This window comes from Saccoglossus kowalevskii, chromosome 21, assembly GCF_978046115.1.
Source record: "Saccoglossus kowalevskii chromosome 21, keSacKowa6.1, whole genome shotgun sequence".
NCBI classification, from domain to species: Eukaryota; Metazoa; Hemichordata; class Enteropneusta; family Harrimaniidae; genus Saccoglossus; species Saccoglossus kowalevskii.
This window is the reverse complement of record NC_140661.1, coordinates 25,660,387-25,687,324: the sequence shown is the minus strand read 5'-3', so window position 1 is coordinate 25,687,324 and position 26,938 is coordinate 25,660,387. Positions and strand designations below refer to the sequence as shown.

Genomic DNA, 26,938 nt, shown 5'->3' with positions numbered 1-26,938 from the left:
TTGTAATACAGAACGGAATGCTTGTCCTTGACTGCAACACTGACTGAGATATTAGAGTTATGCATATTAATTAGGGTACATGACCATATATGGTCATCTGATATGTTGGTCATATCTCTTGTCAAATGCTTCCATGATAGCACTTGTTGACTATTTTTATTGTTTGAGATATTACAGTTATGTATATCAATAAGATCACATATATATATACGCATATATTTAAACTTAAAGTAATCAGATCTGTGGATTATTCAATAGCACCTATGCATCAAGTTTCATTGACATTTGATGCGTGGTACTCAAGATACGTGGAATTAGTGATTAGTGAGCACAAAATTAAACCCTAAGCTAAACACGTGTATGACTTATTGTAGAGCATCTATGTAACGCGTATCATTGAAATCTGACAAGCGGTTGGTGGAATGCCTGACAATTAGCTAATTAATATGCAAATTTGATAATTAATATGCACAGATTGCAACAAAAAACTAATCAGTTCTATACTAGAGCATGAATTTCATTTCATTGAAATCCGATTATTGCTTCTTGACATATCAGTGGAACACACATATATAACACTAAAAATGTCAATGAATTATTATAAACTTTATTATTATAATTTTAATATTCAGGCATAACCTCATAATTTTAATAATTAACTTACAATAAATAATTTGTGTGAATGAATTGTATAATTAAAGTAGAAATTTGAAACAACAGAAAATAGTTCCCGATTGTGTATACATGTACACATTTAAACATCGAACATATAACATATACTAGCTAGAATAATTAAAAAAACACGCATGTGTGGATTGTGATGTTAATATCCGTGTTGTCAATTGTTACTGTACTTAATATAGGAAGTTCAAATGTAAAAACAGAAAAAAAGGAATGTAATCAGTATTACAATTAAACATGTTAAAATAGCCAGCAACTTCATTGTGGGAATATATTTTATATTAAATTAGCGACTGTCTGAATTGGCGAAATTACGGATTAGCTAAATTAAGTAAAATAACACGTTAGCTAAAACGACATGTTTTACAGTATATTTGGTAATGTATTTCCATACAATGTAAATAAAATTCATCACAGAAACTGAAAACATATCAGCTTAATGTCACCGTTATTGAAGGACAAATATTCTATGCAACCTCTATCGTCTTATGTGTCGACGACAGTGTAAATCATGCGTGTGTGCCATCTAAACCAAACGAAGCTTTGTCACTTATGTTAACAGAGGGGTCTTCCGAAGAATACAGGTGGTTATCAAAACCAACAGTGCCGGCGCCACCTTTAGGTGATGATCGCCAAGAAGGCATCTTCGGCATGTTCAGACGACCATCTCGTTGCATTATAACGACGTATACCAAGACAAGAACCAGTAGTACGAGCAGAATGATACCAATAACGATTCCTGCAATAGCTCCTCCGCTTAGTCCTGGTGGATGAAAAATACAACCATGTATTAGCCTAATGATATGTTTTTTTGTTTAGTTTCGGTTTGATTTCAGTGCACAGTATATTGGAATATATGGGCAGTTTAAATCCACATGCTTGCTAAAATAACAATAGGGTAGAGAACGTCCGTTTAATATCAGTATGAATAAAATATTTAAATATCGTAATTATTTTGTCTTCGTCTGTCATTTTAGCTGTTGTTGTTGAATCTTTTATTTTGTAATCATTATAAATTACATTTCAAATGATACACGAACATTATATAATGAAACACACACAAACATCTCCATACATGTTGGACCAAGCCAAATGTCGGCTCGCACAATTTAGATGCATGCCAAGATTTGAGCTGGGGTTAGAATAATAGATACAATCTATATGGGATAAAAAGAAGCTACATAAACAACACAATTCTACAGTGTGTTCCTTCTTCACATGGCGTATACGTACCAGTACTTGCTTCAGATGATCCTTCTCCGACGTTCTCTGCAAATAAAATCAAATAGAGAACTGTAACTGATCCACCAGCAGACTCACTATACATATAATTGTACGTTTTTTGATTAAATGTATACACAGATACCATGCACATATTATTTCTCGTTTTACCTTTATTAGCCTTACATACAAATCCCTTTGTCCAATAGCAGTCCACGTCGTTCCATTCTCCAGAAGACCTATACATTTCAACACAATCTTCTTGTGACTCCTGATCGTTGGGTTCCCCAGTAGCCCAGTTAGAATACGACACAGCACTTTCGTCCACCCATACAAACCCACCTGTGAAGAAAGGAGCACATTTGGGAGATAATATTCATACATATTGATGCTCTTGCCGAGTCAGTTTATTGCTGGTGAATTATTGTAAAATTAATCACAGACCCAAGTACCCCTCAACCCAGCGACACAATTCGTTCCACAAGCCAGATTCCGAGCTGCTAATAACGTACATGAGTTTCCTATTTTAATACATAAAAATTGAATGATATTAAAGTGAACGTACCAGCCGAGTTGCGTGTCATACCAATCCACACATTCCGCGTTTCACTCAGTAATTGGTTTTGGATGTAATCGTTTTCATCTTGACTACCAATCGTTACGAGATATCCGCCTATCGTACTGCATTCGAACGACGCTTCAGGCCAGTTCTTTGGATTTGCGATTTGGTCAAACTTATAACAGTGGTTTGCATATTCTCTCCACTCAGTGCCCTCTGGACAAGTGCCCCCTAATGGTTTAGGAGTTGTTGGACGGTCACCTATGTTTTAAAAATATGTCAGATCAGGTACTATTAAACATAGATAAAGTCGCGTTCATAACGCATGCCCGCATGGCCAATGGAGATGTAAAATAGCTTTCCAGGATACATTCAATAACAGACATTTTTTGAGAAGGTTTGTGTGGAGCAAAACTGCATTCTGTGTATTGTTGTTATCATATATTTTCTCGCCACTGGCTTCACCTAATAATATGATAATATATACGCTATATGACATAAAACAACAAATAATCATCAGTTGATTGGCACAATTGCAAACTCACATTAAGTGATTCAGAACCAATTAATAAAATATTTCAAATGAAATACACCGTAATTTTCAGTTCTCACCAATCCAATATTTGCACACTGCGGCTGTTTTGGTGTTACAAGTCGTGTCATCCCATGCTCCAGACTGCTTCATCATAACACATCCTTCACCAGTATCTTTACTTGGTTCACCATCGCCCCAGTGGGTAAATATAACTGGTGTCTCATCTGTCCAGTCGTACTCGCCTTCGACCTGTGTTATGAGGAAAACAATATAATTATGAAGATCTTAGTAAGAACTCGTTATTGTGCGTGTGTTAACCTGGGATATATTCATAACGCATGTAGGTATATGACAGCTGTTTGCAGACAACCTTACACAGGACAAGGATGCCAACAAATGGTGAAAAGAAGGTCAAACAGGATCACTTTGTCAAAAAGGTGAATTTTGCCAAATATTCAACAAATACGTACTACGGAAATATGTTAGTTGATCTGCCGCGCTGGAAGCACATGGCGAAAGTCCAGTTCCTTCACAAGTGCAGCGCTATGAACAATCAGAAAATGCACTCCAAATAGGCTTAACCAACAAACTCTCACAGAGATCAAATAAGCAGTTGCGGATCAGAGACCTACAACTGTTACTGACCAAAAGGAGACGAGACATGGCACTGAATCCTCCCCCCCCCCCAGAAATTGTGTAGGCACCTCGCATTGTATCCATGCTGTGGGGGCAATCAACAAACTACCGTAACAAATCCATTTAGAAACCAGACTGTGTCCAATTAAGGTTAAAATAACAAAAACGGCAATCAAAACGATGGACTTTCAGGGAGAATTACTTGTTGACAAACACGCCGACAGTTTTACCAGGGCGGCATAATTTCGCTGTGGCAGTGGCATGTATTCTACAAAGCGGCGATGTAAGACAATTGTAATAGTTTGCGTGTTAGTCGTCTAAGCCCTGCCGCACACTGCCTGGTTGTACACGCCCAAATGCGTTCAGTCTGAATTAACATCATCCACTATCATTCATTCACAATAAGAAGATGCAATTTGCGATTAAAAAATCCGTAGTAAAAGTATGTTTAAATTATCAAAACTTTAAAACCTTGTATATGTAAAACATAAATTCAAGTCATTTCAGGAAAAATGTTCTAGAACTCTTTATGTGAGGTTGGGAATACACCCATGTAGTCGTTTAAAACATCATTAAACAATGTACGTTACTTTTGTACAGATTGTAATATTGCTATTATAATACAAAATTACTGAACCCTTTGTTGAACAACTGGTCTACACTTATCCTGTCCCTTAGCATTTTCTTCATGTTATCTCGTTTATAAATAGCATAAAATAATCAAACATTTTCATGTCATTGCTTGGAACCAGTTTGTTACTATTAAGTGTGGAAGAGCGTCATGTCGTGTCAGGCTGTGCTATTATATCTAATATGGCAGTCCGCTCTTTACTGGACGCGTATGACATGAACGCAATGACGTTCTATACAAATATCTACTAAATATGTAACGTACATTTCAAAACTTAAAATCCATAATACCTTTTGATTTTACAATAAAATAAATGATACGCTGCTAAACATGCCTTCCGACCAATTAACATCAAGCATAATTAACAGGTTATTATTCCTAATATGCATTATTAAATGTTAACTTCGGCACTTCTTTAAGCTTTTCTTTTGTTAGAGACTTAATGTATACACATTGAAGAATATTAGTGTATACAGGGTGGTGTTAGACGCCCTAGGCTCTCTGGTACTCTATGCAGTAGTTTTTGTATCCTAGATCGGATTCTGAATATTGCTATTAGCCAATAACAAACATAAACACACCCAAGACGATAATATTACGTCATATCCAATATGTAAATGCCCTCTTTTAATATCAATAGATCTAAATGACACGAATGGCTAAGTACAGTTGATCTTCGCATTGTAAAGAAAAGTTTTGTAAGCCTGTCTTCAATCAAATAAAGTGGACTCAGACCTGGGACACAAACTTTATTTCAAAATGACAGAGGCTTCTCGTCACCGTTTACACCATTGCAGCAATACGAAGACAATACGGGAAACAAATATGTAAGCGTTTTGTAGCACCTTGCATGCTGAAGGTACATGATATAGTATAGTCACGGTGTGTCATGAATTTACTCCAATCATACCTTCTGGTCTGTGAGACCAATCCACACTTCTTTTCCAGTCTGTAACATCAGCATCTCTACGTAGGCTTGTTCGTATATGTCCTCAATGCTAACAAGACTGGTACCATCAGCGCTACAAGCCGACAAGCCATCGTTGAAACTGTAATCTTCACTTAGTACTTTGTAGCAACCCTTCCAATAAAACTCGTATCCTGACTTACATGGGTTTGGTGCCTGAGTTTGTTCTGGGAAGGAAGGATCTGAAAAACACGAGATAAAATAAGGCTTAATAGTTCGTCATTAAGTGACATCCATGACGTCTCGACACTTCAGTACATGTGTGTTAAATTAACTATTTATTGTACACGATCTGTTTCTTGTGTCACATAGATTTTTTTTTGTCATAGTAGTGATAGTTGCCAAGACTGTATATGCACATGGGCCAAGCAACATCTAAGTATAGATGGTAACACTCATTTGAATGGTAACAATTAAATTTTACAACACTTAAGCATAAAAATATAACGATTAATGCAAATTCAGACTATTGATCCTGCCTACATCGATGCTTTTCTGCTTGATTCCCGGGTAATTCACAAATCAAAGACAACATTGCAGATAAAAAAAGATTAACCTTGCTAGTGCCATCCAAAAACAATTTATTAATTAATATATTTAAATTTGTTGGACGTCATATACAAAATACTTCGCTCTCGTTTTTCCTCTTCAATTAAAAAAAACGAATAATATTTGTGAATTGGGATCAAAATTGTGAGTAGCTGTATAATTAAAGTCTTTTAAGTAATATAAATCTGTAGTTATGCAATTGGAAACTTACCTCTGTTTCCCTGACAGACGTAACCAGCTCCGTTGCTGCAACCATGGTCGTTCCAGTACCCACCGTAGCCACCCCAATGCATTTCAACACAATTTTCCTAATGCACATATATATATATATATATATATAAACATATTATCACTGTGTCGAGGTGGACATGTATATTTCTTATACGTACACAATTCAACGGTATAATCCGGGACAATCCTTAGATGCTCGTAATCAATGGGTAAGACAACAAATCAATACGATAAGTTCATTAAATAGCTACGTACCTGGTCTCCGCCGTTGGGTTCGCCAGAATTCCAATTATAATAATTAACAGGCGAGCCATCAGTCCATCGATATCTCTGTTCATCTATAGTATCACTTAATCCTATCCACATCGAGTAGCGAATATCTCGCAGGTTACTTGTGAGAAAAGCTTGTAACATAAATGCATATAGTTAGAGGTTAGTGAATATAAAAGCATGGGCTCGAAGTGTACAACGGATTACATGCGATATATTGCGTCATACCTTGCAATTCTTGAGAATGGATGGTCACGAGATCACCACCGAAAGAATCTTGCGCACGGCACCTATCACGCGCACCATACCAATCAATGATATCCCCGGCATCTTCTCCGTTGAACGAATAACATTTTCCTCCGTATTCCATAAATCCCGATGGGCAATTGCCGCTAGTTGGCGACGTTGGATCGTGAGTGGGCAATGGGGCTCCGACGTATTTCCGACAAACAAATGTGAGGCGGTCGCCGCAGTTTAAGTCATTCCAGGAGCCATCTGCATGTTGAATAATAATAGTTCAATATTTACAACTGTGTAAGCAGAACATCGACTGCGAAATTTTTAATTTTCATGAAAATAGTTTGTAGTTACGCATGCGCACTTACCACCTTTCCTCATTTCAGCACACTGCTCTTCTCCGTTGGAGTCATTGGGTTCTCCCTCTGCCCAGTTCACATAATCAACTGGAGTTCCATCCGACCACCTAAAAAACAGTCTCTGTTAATATTGTAATTCATTAATTATCTATGAAAAATATATTATAATCAATGTCTGGTAATAGACTAGCTGACTAGTAACAAGTTTAAGCTCACATGTTGACTTACTCATAAGTATTGCCAGCTCCATACTCACGTATCCCAATCCATGACGATTCTTGTTGCTGTTTAGTTGTAGAAAAGAGTATGTTAGTAACAGTGATTCAATTCGAACTATTATTAATACAATTCCAGGGCAAAATCAGCTTAGAGATATACTAGTGTGACTATCGGATTTACCATTTGATGTATGAATCGCTGTTCATCCACGCTGTGAATAGAAACCAAATCACCGCCATTGAAATAACAATATGAACGTGCGTCTGACCATCCTTGTCTTCCATTAATGCTGTCACTAGGGTCGCTGAAGTAGTAACATGACTCATCATACAAATACCAATCCAGAGAACTATGGCATACACCGGCTGAAAACAAATTTAAATAGTATCACACAACGATAACTTTTCTTTCGAGTAACTGGTTAATAATCTATTCTAGTTCGTCTCAACTATATATCTGTAATAAGGATTTTAGTACTCACATTTTGTTGCCGTGATTGGTGGTGGTAATGTGACTGGTGTAATATCTGTAAGAAGTAAATACAAGGGTTATTTGAAGTAGCAGGTGATGTATCAATTCTGGCTTTGTATAACATTATAATGTTCCTAGCCTGGCATGTAAGCGTGAGTGGTGCCCTCGCCGGCCGAACGGCATGGGTTTGGAGCACCGCGGAGGGTGCAACTCACGCGACCTTGTCAGGCTAATAATGTTCCTTACCTTTGGGAATTTTGCAGATCCAATTTCTCCTTCTATCGCAGTCTACATCGTTCCATCCCGATTCTGTACTGAAGAACATTTCAACGCAGTCTTCATTCTCTGCATCATTTGGTTCTCCGTCGTTCCACCTTGTATAGGATACAGCTGAGCCGTCACTCCACTTAAAGCCTGTGAACATGCACTATATAAATAATTCAGCACCACAACTTGAATACACTGCTCGACATTCGATTCAGAAACACGCCAAGTAACATAATGATACGTACCTGATTCTGTCTCTTGATCATTCAAACCAATCCAGAAACCATCCCACCAGTTGCTAAAAAAAGTTGCTAATGAATATCATGACAACGAAAATGCTCGTCACATTGTCCCAGCGAAGCACACCTGTCCGCCATAGAAATATACATTTTGCCGGCACAGTGCGCACTCTTGTCATTTCTATTTGTTTTAGTAAAAATCCTAAAGGCCACACATCATAATATTAATTTAAATTCATGGTTATTGTTAATGAATAACGAAATGCAAAACTCACTCTGTTCCTATATTGTCAATTACATATAATTCTTCTTCATTGCTGTGGAAGCTGGCTAAATGCCCGCCCATATTTTTGCAGTACTCCTCGGCTTGCGTCCATGTCTTTCTATCATAGTCTCCAAGCTGCTCGTATTCCTTATAAAAAATACAAAAAAGGGCATAATTTTGATTGATAAACAAATCGAAATTAGACAACTCTATGAGGGGGTGGTTTTGATTGGACACCATCGACAACCTCGGCAAATATACGTGCCATTGAAAGACATCTATGATTGAACGCTCAGTTTGCAACTGCGTTGATGGAGGTGGATCATGATCCAGTAAGGAGAATAACAGCGCCAATTGTGCATTAATATTAACCTCAATAGTAGCAAAAATATTGTTGGATGATCAGAAGTTTCAGAAAAGACTGGTACCGTGCTCAGTCGATCGTTGGCATGGCGCAGTCTCATTGTTCGATCGATACGACGTCGACGTGACGTGTAATGGACAGGGGCTCGTGTGTCAATGTAATGTGAACAATTGAAAAAAAAAAGATGCAATTAGCTGATCCACTCAAGATTTTGTTAACTGTATTCCAAAGAGATATTATCTCCCCAAATGAGTACGACTGTTCCACGTACAAAAAATATTTTGCGAATAGACTTACCCTGAAACAGTTATTTCCGTATCCTGTCCAACCAGCACTGCATCCATTGTCCGAGGGACTTGTTACAGGAACGTCTCCGGGTACAGGTGTATATCCGGGTTTCAGTTTTTCGCACACATACGCATGTGACTCCCCACAAGGAATACCACTCCATAGTCCAGCGCCAATTTTACCTGAAGCCATCGCCACGCAGTCCCCAGTGGTTGGATCTAACAAGGTAGATAGTTTATGTAGTTACTATGAGATTACATCTTTTGATTAATCAGCGGCAAGGTATAATACTACTTAAATGTAAGGTTATACCTGGTTGTTCATTGTCCCAGTTACTGTATTGTACTGGTTGGCCGTCCACCCATTCATAGGTACCAGGTTCATTTGTATCAGATAGTCCAATCCAGTACATATCTCCGTTGACGATTGACGTCAATTGGCTTGTCAAGAAAGCTTGCTCAACGCTACGGAAACATAACAACTGGGTTTTATTCGCCAAAGCACGAACATTTATTCTTGTAGTGTACAACCTAAACTGAGGCACTTTAGGAACTTAAGTTTCAATTACGCCTGCTCTTCGATAACATATAATTCAGTAACATGGACGTACTTTGAAATACTTGAAACGCGTAATCGAATATCATCTGCGTATTAATACATACTTGTCGTTTACTGTGACCAGGTTACCACCAGACTGTTGACAACGACTTTGCGCAGAATCCCATGACTGTGGAGATTCTGATTCAAATTGATAACATGACGTGTGGAAGGATGTCCATCCCTGTAAAAACACTCGATTTATTAAGTTGTTATTATTGGGAAAAAACATAGTAGAAAATAATATAATCGTAATTCTACTAATGACACGTTGGGATACAGGCAAATAAGAACAATAATACACGGTCGTTTCATAAAGCTCTAAACATGAAAAAAGGATCAAGACAAGAGAACGTCTGCAAATCACGGTCTGATGCATTGACATTGCCACAACATGATTAGAAAATGATTTAGGCTTACTGATGCACAGTCACCCGAACTGGCTGTTGTTGGTGGCAGAACCTCTTTGTCTTTTTTACACACCGAGGGACGCAGTTTACTGCAGCCGTCGTCGTTCCATCGACCAGCCTTGTCTTCCTGCATATCACAAATAAATAAAAGTAGTATATACGTTCTATTATTGCAAACAAACCTATAGTTTCCAAACTACTTGTAGTAAATTTTAAAAAATAAATAGTAAGTGAGTGAATAAATGAATAACCGAATTATTAGATTATATGTAAGTTTAATTGAATTAAACTGAATCAATCAATTGATATACAATTTGCAAGTCGTCTACTCTAGTGAACTAGTATGATTCGAGCCAACCGCCTTCACTAAACAGGACTGTTATGTTAATCACTGCGCTGGCCAGTTGATTCCACTGGCAATGGAGCATTATGGGATACATAGGACTCACACATTAAATTAAGTGTGCATACTTTCAATTATACATATGACCAAATCATTCTCGACACCTTGTAGATAGATAGATGGCAAGTAACAAAATGCAAGTCTCCCTAACTTAGGATTCCGACCCATGTTAGGATAACAGTCCTGTGTACTGAAAGTGCAGGACTGATATGCTAACATAATTGTTAAATACATGCTATGTAAGTTAATTATTTCATTATATCGTGCACCTGACTGAACATCATCACGCAGTCTTCCACATTTCCCTGCCAATTGTTCGGCTCATCAGTTCCCCAATATGTAAAGGTAACAGGAGACGAATCACTCCAATAAAATGTCATCTGATCAACCTGATCATGTAGGCCAATCCAAAAAAAATCAGCTGAAAATAAGCGTAATTATTTAGTCACGTGATAAAATCGTATTATTTTTAATTAATAAATAATAACACACATGCATATTCATTGGAAAGAATTGCAAGATTTCTCAAACAACAATACCACTTCCAGTAATGCGTTTTTATTACACATGAAATATACAGATCTGATTCACAATAAGGAAGTAGTCTTTATGTCTTTATTTCGGAGTAGTACCATATCATCAATCTGTATGTGTATCTGTATCTGTATATATTCATGTGTTACAATACCCAACCGACTTCTGTTGCCTTGGAACTCTTTCCCCCCAAACGTCTAGAATGTTTTCTAAGACTTTACTTTTCCGGTGAGTTATTTCAAAATCTAAATCTAATACTGAGCAGCCAATAAAATTACCCTTCCGATTCATCTATTCATAAGATTACCCCTTCGTGGCCAGAGGGTAACTGTTACGTCAATTAGCTGACAAAAACAGCAGCCTGGTAATCTGAATATACTAAGAAATATACCAGTTTTTCTCGCGTGCTAGATCAAATCAGTGACACAACAGTAACGAAACTGCGACCGTGCGGTTCTTCGTGATTTTGCAGTGAATTTGCATGATTAAAATGCAAAATCTTCGAACATTAGTCGGAGCGAAAATAACCCTAATAATGTAATACTACTTACTTTCATCAGTAGTGCAGAACCTGAACAGTCCGTCACTGCCCCACCCTGTAGTGTAGCCTACATAATTCACGGTCAGGGGCGATGGGTCTTTCCATTGCATAAACGCGTTCTTTCCCTTCTCTCCAACGCTGACTTCACCATTATACCAAGTTATCCAGAAACCTCTCCACGAAGTCGAAGATAGTATATTTGGCGTGCTCACGTGAACTTCGTCAGTGCACATAGCGCAGCGTCTGATGGCGGACGCGGTGTTGTCCCATCCGCCGATGACGATCTCGTACATGGCGCCCTCATTGTTTTGATCGTCCGAAAGTGCTATGTAGACATCGTTAGATGCCTTAACCTCAAACTGGACACGAGTACTGCCGATGGGTGAAGGTGACCAACGATAGTCGTACTGGTCGTCTGTTGAATCGCTCTGCCAAGTATCACATGCTGTAAATGAAATGAGTAAATATGTGTCATCGGCTACTACTTGTTGTCTATTAAAATCCTACTTTTGTCGCAAAACATGTTTGAACACGAAGTAATGGGATAACTGTGGCGCTTCATTGCGGTTTTATGGTCCATGGGTCCACACACGAGGCCCATTCGGCAGCGCGGTTATGTGTTCCATATAATGTTAGGACAAGTCATTAATGAAGTCATGAATGCAGATTTTGGTGCAACATCGGAATACTAATTAGTTAATCTGCATACTAATTAAGTAATTTCAGCATATTATATGTTGAAATGCTAACAACAGTTTGTTAATAGAATTGAATCTCTTTACGTGCATACTGTTTGTGTAATTCCCTCAAATGTATTATTCCACTGTGTGAGGGCGCTTCAACTACGTCATTGGCGCGATTCAAACTGTTCTGAGTTCGCGTACGGTGGGGTCAAACATCAATATGACGGATACATTGATGTATGTGAATTAGATGAATCGCAACTCCATCGCTTGACCTTGACAATTTCATTTGACAATTTTGGACAGAACTATTTAAATTTACTAAATATTATTTGAAAAAAATAAAAATTATCGCAAATATAGGACAAATATGACATGGAATGTCATGATGTCACATTCAAAGTAAAGCGTTATGTTAATGGACATTGATATTTCAGTCAATGTTGAAATGTGTTACGAATTTTACGAAGATCGCTGTGTTTTGAATATTTGAGTGCTGGAAATGTAGCAAAGTATCAACTTTTGCATTAAGCAAAGCGATACTAGTTTACTATCCATTGGTCTCGGAGTTGGTACAAGAATTTATATGAAAAGACAGTAAAACAGTTGTGATACTATAAAACAAATATGCCTATTTCTGAAAAAATAAGAAAACAAGATTACAAGCATCGTTATGCTGGACTGTGGGGATGCAACTTTCAACTTGTTAGTTGTGAAAAATAATCTCAAATTGATTTGGCAAGATAAAAATAATAAAATAAAAATAACCGAATATTTTTAAAAAAAAAGAATACTATTTATATCACTTGACAAATATTTGATTATAAACATTCAGTGTATCTCTCTTTATGGCGTCCAGTACGTTCTGATAGGCCAGAAGTGTAGTGCGCCCGCGTACGGTGGAAGTGGAATAAATTATCTTCTTTGCGGAAATCGTCAATTACCTTATGTCAATGTTTTTTGTTAGCTATCTTTGCAGTAGTATGGAAACTTACATTTTTTTAGCTTACGACCTTATTCAAATTTGGTTATTAAAATGCACTATGAGACAAAAAAAAATAATAGAAACGTGTCATTCGCATCCGTATTGATTCGGTTGTAGTTCAGGCACAGTGCACAGTATACTCACAGGCTCGTAACAACGATAATACAAAATTGTTTTCATTGATGTCAGCAATTGATACAAGATCTCCGCCCTCTCTCCTGCATACGCTGAGGGCGTCGTCCCAAATCATAGCCGAGTTTTGGACCAGATAACACTGATTTCCATAACTAGACCATCCATTGCTGCATCTTGAACCCTCCGGTAATGGCGTGGTAACAACTTGTACTGGTCTCGAGACTGAAAAAAAAACAAAAAAAAAACGATAACATCGAATAGTAATACCGATTCACAGTAATGACAGAACAGAATGTCCAGTAAAGCTATAACATGTATATTGTCACTGCCAGAGATCGGATAATCGAGAATTATTTAAGCTCACATCACGTGCGAATAGCAATAGCTTTGTTTAGATTCAATATGTTCAATGTTGTACCTGCGTGAACAAATACATAACAAGTTCGTCACGATTTACTTACCAACTTCATAATAGTCGTAGGGATCATCCGGGTAGTCATAGGTCAGCCCTCCACCCGAGTGTTGATTGTCACTACTTAGTTGACATTCTAGTTTCACTTTATCATAATCGAAGGAATTACAAGTAAATGATGTTTCTTCCAAGCAGAGGATTCCGCACTCCTCGGGATAAACAGGTCCACTGACGTGCTTGTTATCGTATCCCTCCATTGCGGCGTTGTGATAGACATTGTAATACTCGACAAGTACACCTGAAAAGAAGTAACAGGTTATCGCGAGAAGAGTGCGCACATATAACACACACCTACACACACAGGCCAATACCATGTACTGTATTCTATTCACACATCGATTATTGTCAACGTCAAATCGATATGTCAAATAATATCAATAGTTTAACAGCATAGGCACGCCACGAACTTTGGTGACATGCCACATATACAGGTAAAGCAGGTCAGACGAACTGTTGTTGTTGTTGTTGTTGTTGTTGTTCCGTTATACGTGTGTGTCATTGCTTGATGACAATGGAAGGTAGTTTGACTGAAAACATACCTGACATATAGCGCGCGACTAGACGGGTAAAGCCACAATTTGATTTGCAATATTCGAACGCTTGATAATTAAATAAATGTTTGACATTTAACCACGAGTGAAATTCCATCTCCCTGTGCGGAAAGTAAAATGTCCCACCTTTGTTTTTACAGATGTATCCCATTTCTAATGTACAGACTTGGTCGTTCCATTTCCCGGCACTAACACGCAAGTGAGCACAGTCCTCTCCTTCGTCGCCATTTTCCCAATTATCTGGCTGGCCTAAAACGATCAGAATAATAGCAAGTAATCAATCATTTCGCAATAGAATAAATGTACTGAATGATTAGATTATCAATAATATAAACCCATATGCGTACTACGATTCGATTCTTGGGTTGTACCGTCACATGTACCCTTATCACTATTCACAAAATCCACACCCTTCTGATTACCCTGTTAACAATATGTATATCATTTCACAAATTACACATCTCTTTTCAACCCCTATTTTTTTCTGAATAACCAATTTAAAAAATACATACTCTTATTATCCCTTTACAAAATGTACATTTCTTTACAGCCCCTACCATGTTATGGTGGCTATGTCTTTCACAAAATATACACCATGTTGCAACTCCTACCTCATTTAATTATGCCTTTCACAAAATGTGCACAACTTCCAATTATTCCTTTAACAATAAGCACACGCTTTTGCAACTCCTGTTCCTACAGCTGAAGGTTACCGCCTTCACAAAATGTACACCCCGGTTCAATCCCTTTGTCTTCTGACAATATTTACAGCCCATACATCGACTGGTTGCTTATTTCCCAAAATGCTCACCCCTTCACAGGCCCCACCTTTTCTGGTTACCTTTTTCACAAATTGGGCCTTTTCAATCCCTATCCTTCCTGACCACCCTTTTCACAAAAGCGCCTACTTTTTTAGTCAGCCCTTTATACAATACACACATACTTACAGTCCCACTTCCGATTATTCATTTTCACAAAATGTACACAACTTTGAATCCCTTACCCCTTTAAGGTTCGTGGGCACGTGGGTACTTGGGAGTGAAATTGTTTTTTGCTTTCTATTATCCAAACAGTCTTGGCTATAGACTGTTGAAAAATTGTGAATAGTGGAACATACTCAAAAAACTAGTTTAAAATATAGATAACAGGTGCAAAATTATCTCTTTTAAATGCTTAGCAAGATTTAGCAAGGCTGTACATAAATAATAAAAAAGAAACATGGTAAAAAAAATGATGGGATCTCCATATTATGCACTATATTTAACTTTTAACAAAACGATAATACATTAAATTTAGAATTGTTACAGCCATTTTAATTATGGGCATTAGCAAACTACTTACTGAGTGAATTGTTATGCAAATTAGCAATTATCTCAGCTTCTATTCAGTGCACATCCCAGAACTTTAAAAAAAATAGCTCCTAGACGCTTTGACCTTTTGTTTTGAAATTTTCACAAATGATTGGCAATGTTTTTTATCTTCAAAACGCCATCAGGGCATCGTTTTTAGTCGAACAGTGTTACAACAGTCATACAGACAACTAACCTGGGTGATAATTTGTGCAAGAACTTGAAGTAGTGAAATTTGAGCTGCTGCTCTGCAAAATTGACAACTGGTAGACAGTTTTCAAGAAGGCACTTTCTCCGTAGTAAGCAGATGTACTCATAAACCAATTTTGACAGTAAACAGGAGCATGGTTTAGAAGCTAATTTTTTGTAAATCACTTTTGACCAAAAAAGCACATTTTTGTGCATATTTCAAACTACAGTGTCCATAACAAAAATACTACCAAAATTTTAAAATTCATACAATAAGCCTTCCGAAATTATATAGTTTTGTGGACAAAGGAGATCATCTTGGTTTCCTAATTAACTAATTAAAATACCTGTCAGGTAAACTGCGTCTCTACATTAAGTGGCCCTTTTTGACAATTTACCCCTTTTGCAATCCTGTTCATTCCAGTTACAACTTTCACAAAGTGTACACCCCCTTACAGTCCCTACCCTTCTCATTTACCCTTTTCACAACATGTACACCCTATTTCTAGAGTCACTATGAGAAGAAGTGAAAATAGAATCACAGTGACTCAAATAACTAAACACAGTTGGCTACACGTTATGCTCGTATATAGCTTTCCTATAAAATTACAGCCGGGATTATAATGCATCACATGTTTCAATTTCACTTCTATATTCCCTGTATAATTGTATTAGAAATATATCACAGAATCGTAATTACCATTGTCCCAATTGAGATATGCAAATGGCTTTCCGTCGGTCCATTCCCATCCCCCTTCTATGCCCATATCGTGTAATCCAATCCACATTACAGCAACGTTAGCGCCATACAGTCGAGCTGTAAAAGAGAATCTATACGTCATGTTCAAGTGTCTAATATTTAACACAATTGTTTACCGCGTTTAAATGTACGTGGTCACACAATATGTGATCATAAGTAAGGAAAGACATGTTTTCATATAGCAATAGTGAATTTCTCACAGCGCCCCCATATTAATTGGATGAAGAGTAGATTCTATGCAAGATTTTGTCCAGAATGGCTCTGAATCTGATTATAGCACTGTGATGATTCATTATTGTCAATGTGATATGCCATCAGTATAAGTGTAATAATTAATCCGGGATCGGATGGTGCGTAGTGTACAACGTCTGATATACTCGTACGCATCGCTGAAGTTCTTCATGTGAAATGCTTTTTTCCCAACAACACCAAAGGCATTGCAAAATGTGTCGTTGTCCCACTTAAATAATGGTATACAAGTTCAGGGCCAAAGAAGACAATGGTACTTTATAACAGGAATTAAAGGGTTACTCACCGTTGATGTAAGTCTGCTCTTCAGAATTCTCAATACTTGTCAAGTGTCCGCCACCCTTTTTACAAGACGTCTCGGCCTCACTGAAAGTTAAGGTTTCTTCCCAATCCGGCACATATCTGTAACACGTCGATGTTGAAGGATTGAACTCGTAACCGCTTCCACACCGTGGATCGAAAACAGCTGTGATATTGGGAATACGGTATTGATTATTTGATTGATTAATAGTTTACGCGAAGTTTTACCAGTTTCAATCAATGCATTATATCATGATGACGAACACCATAAGGTATATTTTCAATATTATCTAAAATTATTTCACACTGCGTTGCCCAACAAAATGTTATACTTACGCGTTGGCCGTGGTGCTGTAGTTACGATGCCAGAATTATCTGTGAATATAAGGTACAATGTTGGACATACACCATGGTATTGTCATTTTCAAGGAAACGTACATGGCGGTTAACGTTATCTCAACAATAAAAGTGGTAATGGACAAATGTATCACATTACAGGAGCTTTATCTCCTTCCAGTTTTAAGCCATTGTTAAAATAGGCGTGTAGTAATGATGCATATAACACTCCAAATTGCAATTTGTGTTTTGGTTACGCGTATAAACAATGTTATATACTATGAATGACCCTCTGAACATATTACACAGTCAAGATTTCATTTTTTATACAAATTTATAATCATGTATATGTTTCGTAGATTTTAAATACTAAATCTGACATTCCTATCGTGAGCCAGAGTTCCTACGTAGTTTATCACCGCATTTGCACCCAGGGTCCCTAGTCATCTTGTTCCGACAGTTTAACTTTTCATGAATTAACATATTCCGTGAGAATATTTGAACCGGACATATGAGGTGCGAAGCGTGGAACCCATCCATTCTAATTACTCTTTCAAATGGCCTAGTAGACCGCTATTTAACTACGCAGTCGGCACTGAATTATATGTCGTCACTGATTGCTGATGGATTGAATTGACAATCCAGGAGTTACGTCATATCGTTAGCTTATGACGTTTGTATTCATATAATGATTACCACCAGCAAAATTGATCGCCTGATACAATCGAATCAAACTGCTCAGTTTTATTTCCAGTATTTATGACATCAAAAAGTTTTCATGAGCACAAGGTAAGGCCCTCTCACAACACCTCAGGATGATTCGCTCGTTTATTATTAATAGTGGATTATCATGACTATTTACGATATATACCTAGTCCACGGTAAAGCATCAATCCTTCCAGAAAGCATGTTAATTTTATTTTAAAAGAGAACACGTTCTCTACTAATGCGCAGCTGAGATACGTAGACAGTTTTGAAATATCAATTTAACTGCGCATGTGCAGTTGCGGTCAATGACTGTGAATGAAGAATTTTCAGTTTACTGATATAAAATATGTAAAATATGTAATCACTAGTAACTCTAAAGGCTGCATCGCATCCGGGTCACTTACATTTATCTTTCTTACATATATATCCAATCATATCGTCACAGTTCCTGTCATTCCATCCGCCCGTCTTATGCTCGTATTGCTCCATATGTACACAATCTTCACCGCCTTCGTGGTTGTCATTCGGCTCGCCTGGGGCCCAGTTTGTGAAACTGTACTGTAGTAAAATGGGAATTTATGCAATAAAAAGAAAAAAACAAATTCAATATACATTCTCTGTCGACGAAAAGTGTATGTGACGTTAAAGGCCCGGGTATGCAATAAATACTCATTCTAAGCAATATGGATTATTTCCTTGGAAGTCACGCTGTAGTAAACAGCTTCAGTAAAGTCGTAACTAACAGGTTGATTGTGTCCTACCAAAGTAGATATACGTGACTATGAATACCACGTCAGTGAGTATATGTTGTATTTACGCCAATATATAGCGTACGAGTTGTGATCAATAACACGAACCGGTTAAAAGACGCGCTGCTAACTTGCATATTTAACTGCTGTCAATCAATGTCGCGTAACGTTGAACCGCTGTAACAGGTTGCGTCATCCAGTCTTTATATACATTTACACAGTTCCTAATGCGAAAGACTATGACTGGCTGGTATATAGTGAGAACAAGCACTTTTTGTGTCATTTTCGTATACGCTTTTGTTACTTTGGAAGTGCTGAGTTGTATCCAGAACAATTCACGTTGATTTGAAATAAACCTGAGTGAAGATGTCCCATGCAGTATATTTTAGTATTTGTAATGTTATGCTTTTGAACTTTGAGAGATATATCATATTATATTTTATTTATCATAGATAGTCAATTTGAAATAATACGCGATTGTTTCTCGGCTGATGTATTTTTAACCAAGTTCGATTTTAACAGCATTCGATTTGCGCACAGGGTGAGTGTGAAGACAAGAAGAAAAAAAACATTTCATTGACCAATCAGAATGTCGGTACCATAACTAGTTAACAATGGTTCTGTACGCCACGACACGCCAGACCAATTCGTGTTATTTTACACGTGTTGCTTGCGTCGCATGGGACTCATATTGAACACGACGCAGTGGTAATACCATCGATTCGTAATGCGAGTATACTAGTAACAATGGAGTCGAATATCACGTGACTTACCTCCTCGCCGTCCACCCATTCCCATTCTAGTTCACCATTCCTGTCATGCAATCCAATCCACATTGGAAACCGATAGTTGTCAATGCGGGCTGTAAATGACAACACGTGAAATACTCGTCAGTATTTACATAAGGCAAACACAAATTATGTTAAATCAAAATTAATATAGAAGCCGGGCACACTGATATATCTTGACGTGTCTTTATGAAATGAGTGAAGTGCAGTTGTAGTAACCAGGCATTTCAAAAAACATCGTCTGAATCGCACGGTCCCGTGTCTTCGACCTATTCTCGGGGGCGGAGCTACGTCACGGACGTTCTACGTTGCTAAGACGCGCACCACTGTACCACGTATTTCTATGGGCTTTGTGCGCGCTGCTGTGGAACGCCGGTGGAGCCGGTGAAAACTCGAGAAAACAACACAAACTCAACTTTGAAGTAATTCTGAACAACCAAATTCATATATGTTACACGCGTAGGGCTAATCTTGTTACACTGTTCAGGGGACTCTCAACAACCATCGCAAAGTACCGTTTTCTGCGAGTTTGGGTTTTTGTTTTCACCGCGAGGGTTGCCAGGCGGTAGAAAATGCCCGGATGTTCGCCCCCGAGGATAGGCCTCTACACGATACCGCGCGGGATCGCATAGGCTAAACAAGGCGCCCAATCAGCTTGGACGTACCAAAGAGGATTTGTAACACGCAAACTGATTAGACAATGATTAGCCGCAACTGACTACTGGGGGCGCTGTTAGAATACGCATTTTTGATGGTCGTTCTGCCAAGTTCTGTTTAGAGGCTTGGCCAATAAACATATACCTTGGCTAGCGAAGAGAAGATGTTCAAAAAATTATTTAAACAGGATTTTTAACCGAATATTCACATTGTCGTGATATAGTGTTCATTATTCATATACATTTTCACTCACCACTGAGAAAACTCTGTTCTGAAGAATCAAGTATGCTTGACAACTGAGAGTCCAATTCCTCACAAGCATCTTCCGCCTCGTGAAACGAGAGTTGAGTAGTTTCCAGTAAATAACAGTAGTCGCCGTGAAGGTCCCATCCAGCGTCACAGTGTCCAGTTTCGGCAGAAGGGTCTAGAGGCACCACATCACTGCCTACACGGAGATAACGGGAAAAAAATTTCATATCAAAAGCAACCTCCAGCGTCGAAGCGTTCTGCGACTCAAACTGACGTCTATGGTTGAAAGCCATTTCGTTCTGTGTGTTGTTCATTATTTAGAATACTGAATATAGTTCGTCGATAGAAGGCGACTTTCGGAAAGGGAAGTGGTATGCAGTTGTTCGTCATAAAGAACATATATACGTGATAAAGAAAACACGAATTAAAAAATTAAACACAACTTCTTACCAACTTGTATTTCACAGACAAATGCTTGAAGGATATAGCAGTTTGTGGTATCCCACTGACCGATTTCTAAAAATAAATGACAACAGTACGATACGCAAATCTGTAAGCGAACCTGCATTCATGGTATGAAAAAAATGTTTGCTTAATTGAACAATCATAATCATAGAAGGCGGTGGGCGTCGCACAGCGCGTGTTCGAATTCCATGTAAACAATGCATTTCACACGCGTTGAGTACGTCGCTATGAGTCCCATATCGAACAGAACGCGTCGCAACGACCACGGCCCTTTAAGAATCGGCTTAAATATGCGAACATTTGAAAGGTATTCCTTGTTTGTAGCTACAATGTGCTAACCGAATCCATCGAAATTCTGATCTTAAGCAAATACCGATCAATTACAATTATAATGTAGTCACTCGATCGTGTTAGGATTTCACGTTCAGTTGCATATTACAAAACGATACTGACTTTCACGTCAAATGACGCTACGTTCGTGAATGGATGCATGGAACAAGTGGACAGTAACACCATGGAGCACAGTACGGGGTTTGCTAGACAGTTAATCTATGTAAATCAATGTCAAATAGTTAATATTTAAATGCCCTTGAAGGTATTCAACTAACGAATATTTGTAATGGTGGATGGGTTTAGTTTGCCAACTAATACACTTTTAGAGCAACGTTGATGACAACCATTGATATCAGCATGTTTGGCACAATACTGATCAGAAACTGGTGTTGTTAAACCTCAGACAACCAACCTGAGGTTAAACATTTTTCGGAAGTCTGTCAACAGTGATCAACTCGCACGGCATATAAGCAACTAGAGAAGCTGAAGTGAAATGCTTGAGTTCGAGTTGAGTTATGTCACTATACACCCCTTACATTACTGACCGTATTCTTCAGTGTAATCGATGCATGTATCACACAAACAGTGATCATCAGTGTTGCCACACCAACCACTAGCAGAACAACATGGGTAACCACTATTAGGATCGCACTCAGCGGGTTCATCGTTGTAAGGGTAGTCAGAACCACAGCGTCCGTCGTCTCGCCATGTCACGGGACCTGAGTACCCGGCTTACAATTACGAAAATAAAAACAAATGTTTTATTTGCAAGGTATTTTCAAGGTTTATAAAGTGACCAAATAGAATAAGTGTAAGGATAACTCCCAACGTTTGTCAGAGTTACGGTTTATCATGAAGTAAAAATATGTTGTTTTGGTCATAATATATTTAAATGACATTAGATGTAATTGAATACCCAGTAACATGTCTTTTGTATTACCCGTATATGCGCATTTGAAAATGTACTGAGGAATATTCTGTTGTGTGCTTCAAGTATTTGAATGTATATCAACAAACTTAACAGTAAACATATATTGAAACTCGTGTAATTGACATTCTTGTTTCAAATTGTCTGGCAGTGTTACTATCGATCGACCTGTGAAAACGCTCGATGTGATTGCGTACAGCGTGTACAAACACTTCCTACACATAATAATACGAGAATGGGGAGACCCTATTTAATACGACACAATCATATCACAATCATAGAGATATACTAATTTATTCAGAAAGATTCCAATCTTTAAAGGATTAAAAGATTCAATCATGCCTCACCGGTAAATATTGTCCCACAATCCTCTTGTCCTTCTGTGTTAACTGGTTGTCCGTCATTCCAATTTGTGTACGACACGGGAGCACCCCCGGTCCATGCAAACACGCCATCCGTTTTTGTATCTATATTTGGGAAATCAAAGTTAGTGTTGTTGTCAAACCAGTGAAAACTAATGAAAATAAATGGCGAGTAAAATGCAATAACAACTTACCGGATATACCAATCCATATGTCGTTAACGCCAGCTGTTCGCAGAATCTCAAACTCACTGACAAGATAATCTTGTTCTGATTGACTTAAGGAAAAAAAACAAGAGACTAATTTCAGAAATATATTATCATCATAATTAATTTGAGTGGAAACCTGCTCGACGTAAAACAACAAATAGACGAGATCGAAATCGCAACTATACTGGGGGGGGGGGCACCTTATCGTAGTCTTTGAAACTTGTAAATATAGCTCACATACTTATCGGGGATATTGAGGCGAACTCGGTCCACTACCTAATTAACAAGGCAAACCAGCATGTAACTGTAATTTTGACTGACAATTTCATGATATTATAGCGACATAAGCTCTTGATTTGCATGCACTTCAATGCATTCATTGACTGCGTTCACTGTCGCCAAATCGCTTAGATGACGTAGCTACATAGAAAAAAATACCGTCACATCGTAGCCACGGCTAAAAAGATAATTGCTATACTGACGAAGTATTACACGCGGTTACTGTCGCGACTTACAGGACAGTTGTATAATTGGCTAAAAACAAACAAACTAAACGTTTTAGACAACCTCACTGATTCTATGACGGCAGAGATTTGTTTGTACACATTGTATGAATGTGACTTACGTATCTATGGTAACCAGGTGTGCCGCTTGTGCATCACACGTGTGTTTAGCATCGGTCCATGTGTATGGGAAGTAGGTGTTGTATTGATAACACTGTCCCTTAAAGATCTTCCACCCTGGAGCGCAGGAACCTATCACAGAAGCATATCAAACCATATCATGTCAAATCAGGAGTTCAACAGATTATTGACCGAGTGAGATCATTGCGCATGTGTACATATGTTTTTTTAAGTAGGCGGCCAAAATGTAAATAACATACATACGTAGTACCAGAGAGTAGTAGTGAGTCATTATCTGCTGACGTCACGGTTGTGTAAGTTGAGATATTTAATAAAGAGCGAATTTTATATACACTATTATGTGCACGCCCACATTGTTTTGCTGTATTTTGATAATATTTTCTGATTTCGGCTTTTTTTTCAATTTAAACCGTTAAAATTGTCTCCAAATTTGTGCTCGTTCGTTTATGTCTTGCTTCTGCATATGCAATATAGCGTACACACATACACACATGTTGTGTTTAACATGTTTACACATTATTTCGCTTGTTTAGCGAGTCTCACCTTCTGCCTTTCCACATAAATACGGCAACGCCGTTGTACATGACTCCGTGCTCCACTGACCACTATCAGAGTGTGCTGCTTTTACGCAGTTTTCAGCCTCGCTATTTTGCATAAAATAATCATTACGTTAAGTAATTAAATCCTAACAAAACACTAAGTGATACAAATTATCGAAATTATATTTGAAAAACAAAAACAACGAGAGGTAGAAAGTCATAAACACTCACTTGTTTTGGGGTTCTCCATCTAACCAGTTTTCGTATGAGCTGGTGTCCGACCCATCAACCCACGTGTACTCTCCTGTCTCACCGCTTATCTAAGACAATTCGACGAAAGAGAAATAATTTTGCTATTGTGTTATCAACTGAGACGTTACGATGCTTTAATTAGGTGGATGGAAAGTATCGATGGAGTCGCCGGCGGTAATTATTACAAGTCGCGCCCAGGTAAAACCTCATACTTGTGATTTCCATTAGAAGAGCGCATTGGATTGTGGGAAAATCAATGTTTATCAACACAAATGTCACACATGCGCGGCGCGACGACTGCCGCGCTTTGAACAACTCGTGCTTTGAGCTCATTTGTTAATATACCTCAACCATCACGTGACAACAGTTCAACTAGCACATATTCAACACAGTGGACTCAAGACATAATGAAATTATCCATCTAGTCTGAGATGCTTTCTTACTTTGTCAGAGAGCCCAATCCACATCGACGACGATGATGAGTCTACCAATCTCGTGATGTAATCTTGTACTATCTGATTCTCAACTTCAACGAGTTCCGCATCAAGGAGCTCACAGAATGATTTTGCGTCGTCCCAACTTCTAGCCGCCTCGCGGTACTGATAGCATTTGTCATTTACTGACGCCCACCCGTCATCTTCGTCACATTTAATTTGTACATCTTAAAAATATAATGCGTCATTAGATGAGAAGACTGGCAATGTGTGTTGTAAAGTTAATGTTAATTACATAACAGATAACCACAAGCTGGCATAATTGAATGCATTCAAATTCTCCGTTGGGGGCTCTGAGTTGGTCTAAACTATTTTGTATCTTCAGTGCATGTGTTTAATTATTTAAATTTTAGAGTGTAAATTACTTTAATGGATCTCATCTTATCCTCTTTAAAAAAAGTAATGAATAAATAAAAAAACATACCGTACTCGACCGCGTTAGCGCCCATGCCCGGGCCAGCGCCCAACCCCCACTTTTACGCAATTTTCATATTTGGGGTCACATTCGGCAAAGCGCCGACCCCTTCAAAATGCAACTAATTTAAAACTTGGTCATGGTAACGAATCTTGGTAATCGTTTTTATATGATACATATCGACCCATTTGAACATGTTGTTAATGCGTAGACCACGGTAACAGTGCGTAAACTACGCTTCGACACTGACTTGTTAATACAAATAAAATGCGGTAAATATTTCATGCCATATTCAGTTTACCTCTCAAAAATGGCTAGTTACTAGTTTTTTGAAAAAAACTATGTCGTTTATTCGCTGAAATCAATTCGACATCGATAATTCACTTCCGCATTGCCTTACCGGAAAGTCTTCGGGAATTTCCGAAGAATTGCGTCGGCACAACACAGCATTCTGATTGGTTAATAACCAACTTGACCCATTAGGTCAAAGGACACTGCTGCAGTTCAAATCTGCAAATGCATTGTGGCGGAAAGTGATTTTCATCGAGAGTTTGCGTACGATCCAACACCTTCGTCAGTGGAGATAATATGAGAATTTTGACTTCGACTGTGTTCCAAGAGACTCTAATGTTTTTAATTTCGTAAATTCTGGTGGTACGTAAGTAATATTGTAATAAAATGTGCATATTTTTTGTGATCATTCCTGTTTCTTCATTGTGAAAAAATCAATGACGACGCAACTAATTTCGTAATTTGATTTTCGCTCAAACACGTAATCTGTCACATGATGAATCAAAATTTTCATTTGCACTCTTTTTCGAGGGGGGTGCTCGGTTAAGCGCCCACCCCTAACAAATCGTGATTTTCTGAGTTGAGGCCCCTGGGCGCTAACGCGGTAAATACGTATCGTAAACTCAAAATGTCCCTTTTGCGGCGCAAACAACATTATTCGTTCGATCACCAATAATAATACGCCCATGTGACGATTATTCTTGGATGTGCCGACAATGTAGACGCCTAGCCTAGAATTTAAGTGTTTTATCGAACCAATATTTAGAGCATCATGCAAGCACAACATGTATATTGAACGGCATAGAGTTGGGGTTGTTATAAATGTGTTATAAAAAACACTTTTCATAAATGGAATTGCGACATTATATACAGTTCTAATTAATATTAATGACTTGCACATGCGAGTGACAGTATATTTCCATATGGACATTACCCATCCTTTTTTGACATATATAGCCATCTCGCGTGGACGTTTCTTCACATGGCCTATCATTCCACTTTCCATTGGTTTTCATTTCACAACAGTCCTCTCCGCCATTGTCCACCCAATCGTCCGGCTGGCCATCTTCCCAATTCCTATACATGTTAAATAAAAGGGCCACGATTGAATAGAGAAATTTAACTGCGCTCTACAATTTCACTATGCTTTATTAGACACAACTGTATGTATGTTGCTCCGTGTTGAGTCTTAACAACACGATTATCGCTAAAAATAACCAACTTGAACCGCATCGGAAAATACAACCCAAGCGCGTTAATTAACTTTGATTAAGGAGTTATAGAGAATTTGACAAATTGTATGGGATTGGTGGAATATCCGTCAGATTACTTTATTTTTATTTACTATATAGACATCATTGAAAATCATTTG

At 38.1% G+C, this 26,938-nt stretch overlaps 2 protein-coding genes and 1 long non-coding RNA gene across 3 annotated transcripts; all 3 read right to left on the bottom strand.

Moving 5' to 3' along the window:
- Positions 1 to 1,190: 1,190 nt before the first annotated feature.
- LOC144343729 (macrophage mannose receptor 1-like) lies at positions 1,191 to 7,146 on the bottom strand. The gene is made up of 11 exons (XM_078006143.2): positions 7,133 to 7,146; positions 6,886 to 6,983; positions 6,509 to 6,775; positions 6,266 to 6,414; positions 5,991 to 6,087; positions 5,174 to 5,412; positions 3,074 to 3,245; positions 2,468 to 2,722; positions 2,074 to 2,244; positions 1,915 to 1,950; positions 1,191 to 1,444 (listed from the first exon to the last, which is right to left on the bottom strand). Exons 1-11 carry the CDS (start codon positions 7,144 to 7,146, stop codon positions 1,191 to 1,193), a joined length of 1,752 nt encoding a protein of 583 aa, XP_077862269.2.
- A 236-nt stretch (positions 7,147 to 7,382) lies between these two features.
- Positions 7,383 to 7,878, bottom strand: LOC146729824 (uncharacterized). The gene is made up of 3 exons (XR_014928098.1): positions 7,813 to 7,878; positions 7,577 to 7,621; positions 7,383 to 7,460 (listed from the first exon to the last, which is right to left on the bottom strand). It is a non-coding gene; the product is annotated as an uncharacterized LOC146729824 (long non-coding RNA).
- A 465-nt stretch (positions 7,879 to 8,343) lies between these two features.
- On the bottom strand, positions 8,344 to 26,504 carry LOC100372598 (secretory phospholipase A2 receptor-like). Its single transcript, XM_085495105.1, has 24 exons — positions 26,501 to 26,504; positions 24,810 to 25,027; positions 24,346 to 24,434; positions 24,119 to 24,219; positions 23,557 to 23,686; positions 22,917 to 22,999; positions 22,708 to 22,827; positions 21,978 to 22,163; positions 21,085 to 21,150; positions 20,639 to 20,830; positions 19,714 to 19,802; positions 18,596 to 18,749; positions 17,134 to 17,313; positions 16,539 to 16,655; positions 14,427 to 14,549; positions 13,739 to 13,987; positions 13,287 to 13,499; positions 11,485 to 11,919; positions 10,669 to 10,820; positions 10,007 to 10,123; positions 9,652 to 9,770; positions 9,302 to 9,453; positions 8,999 to 9,207; positions 8,344 to 8,484 (listed from the first exon to the last, which is right to left on the bottom strand). Exons 1-24 carry the CDS (start codon positions 26,502 to 26,504, stop codon positions 8,344 to 8,346), a joined length of 3,639 nt encoding a protein of 1,212 aa, XP_085351231.1.
- Between the last annotated feature and the right edge of the window lie 434 nt (positions 26,505 to 26,938).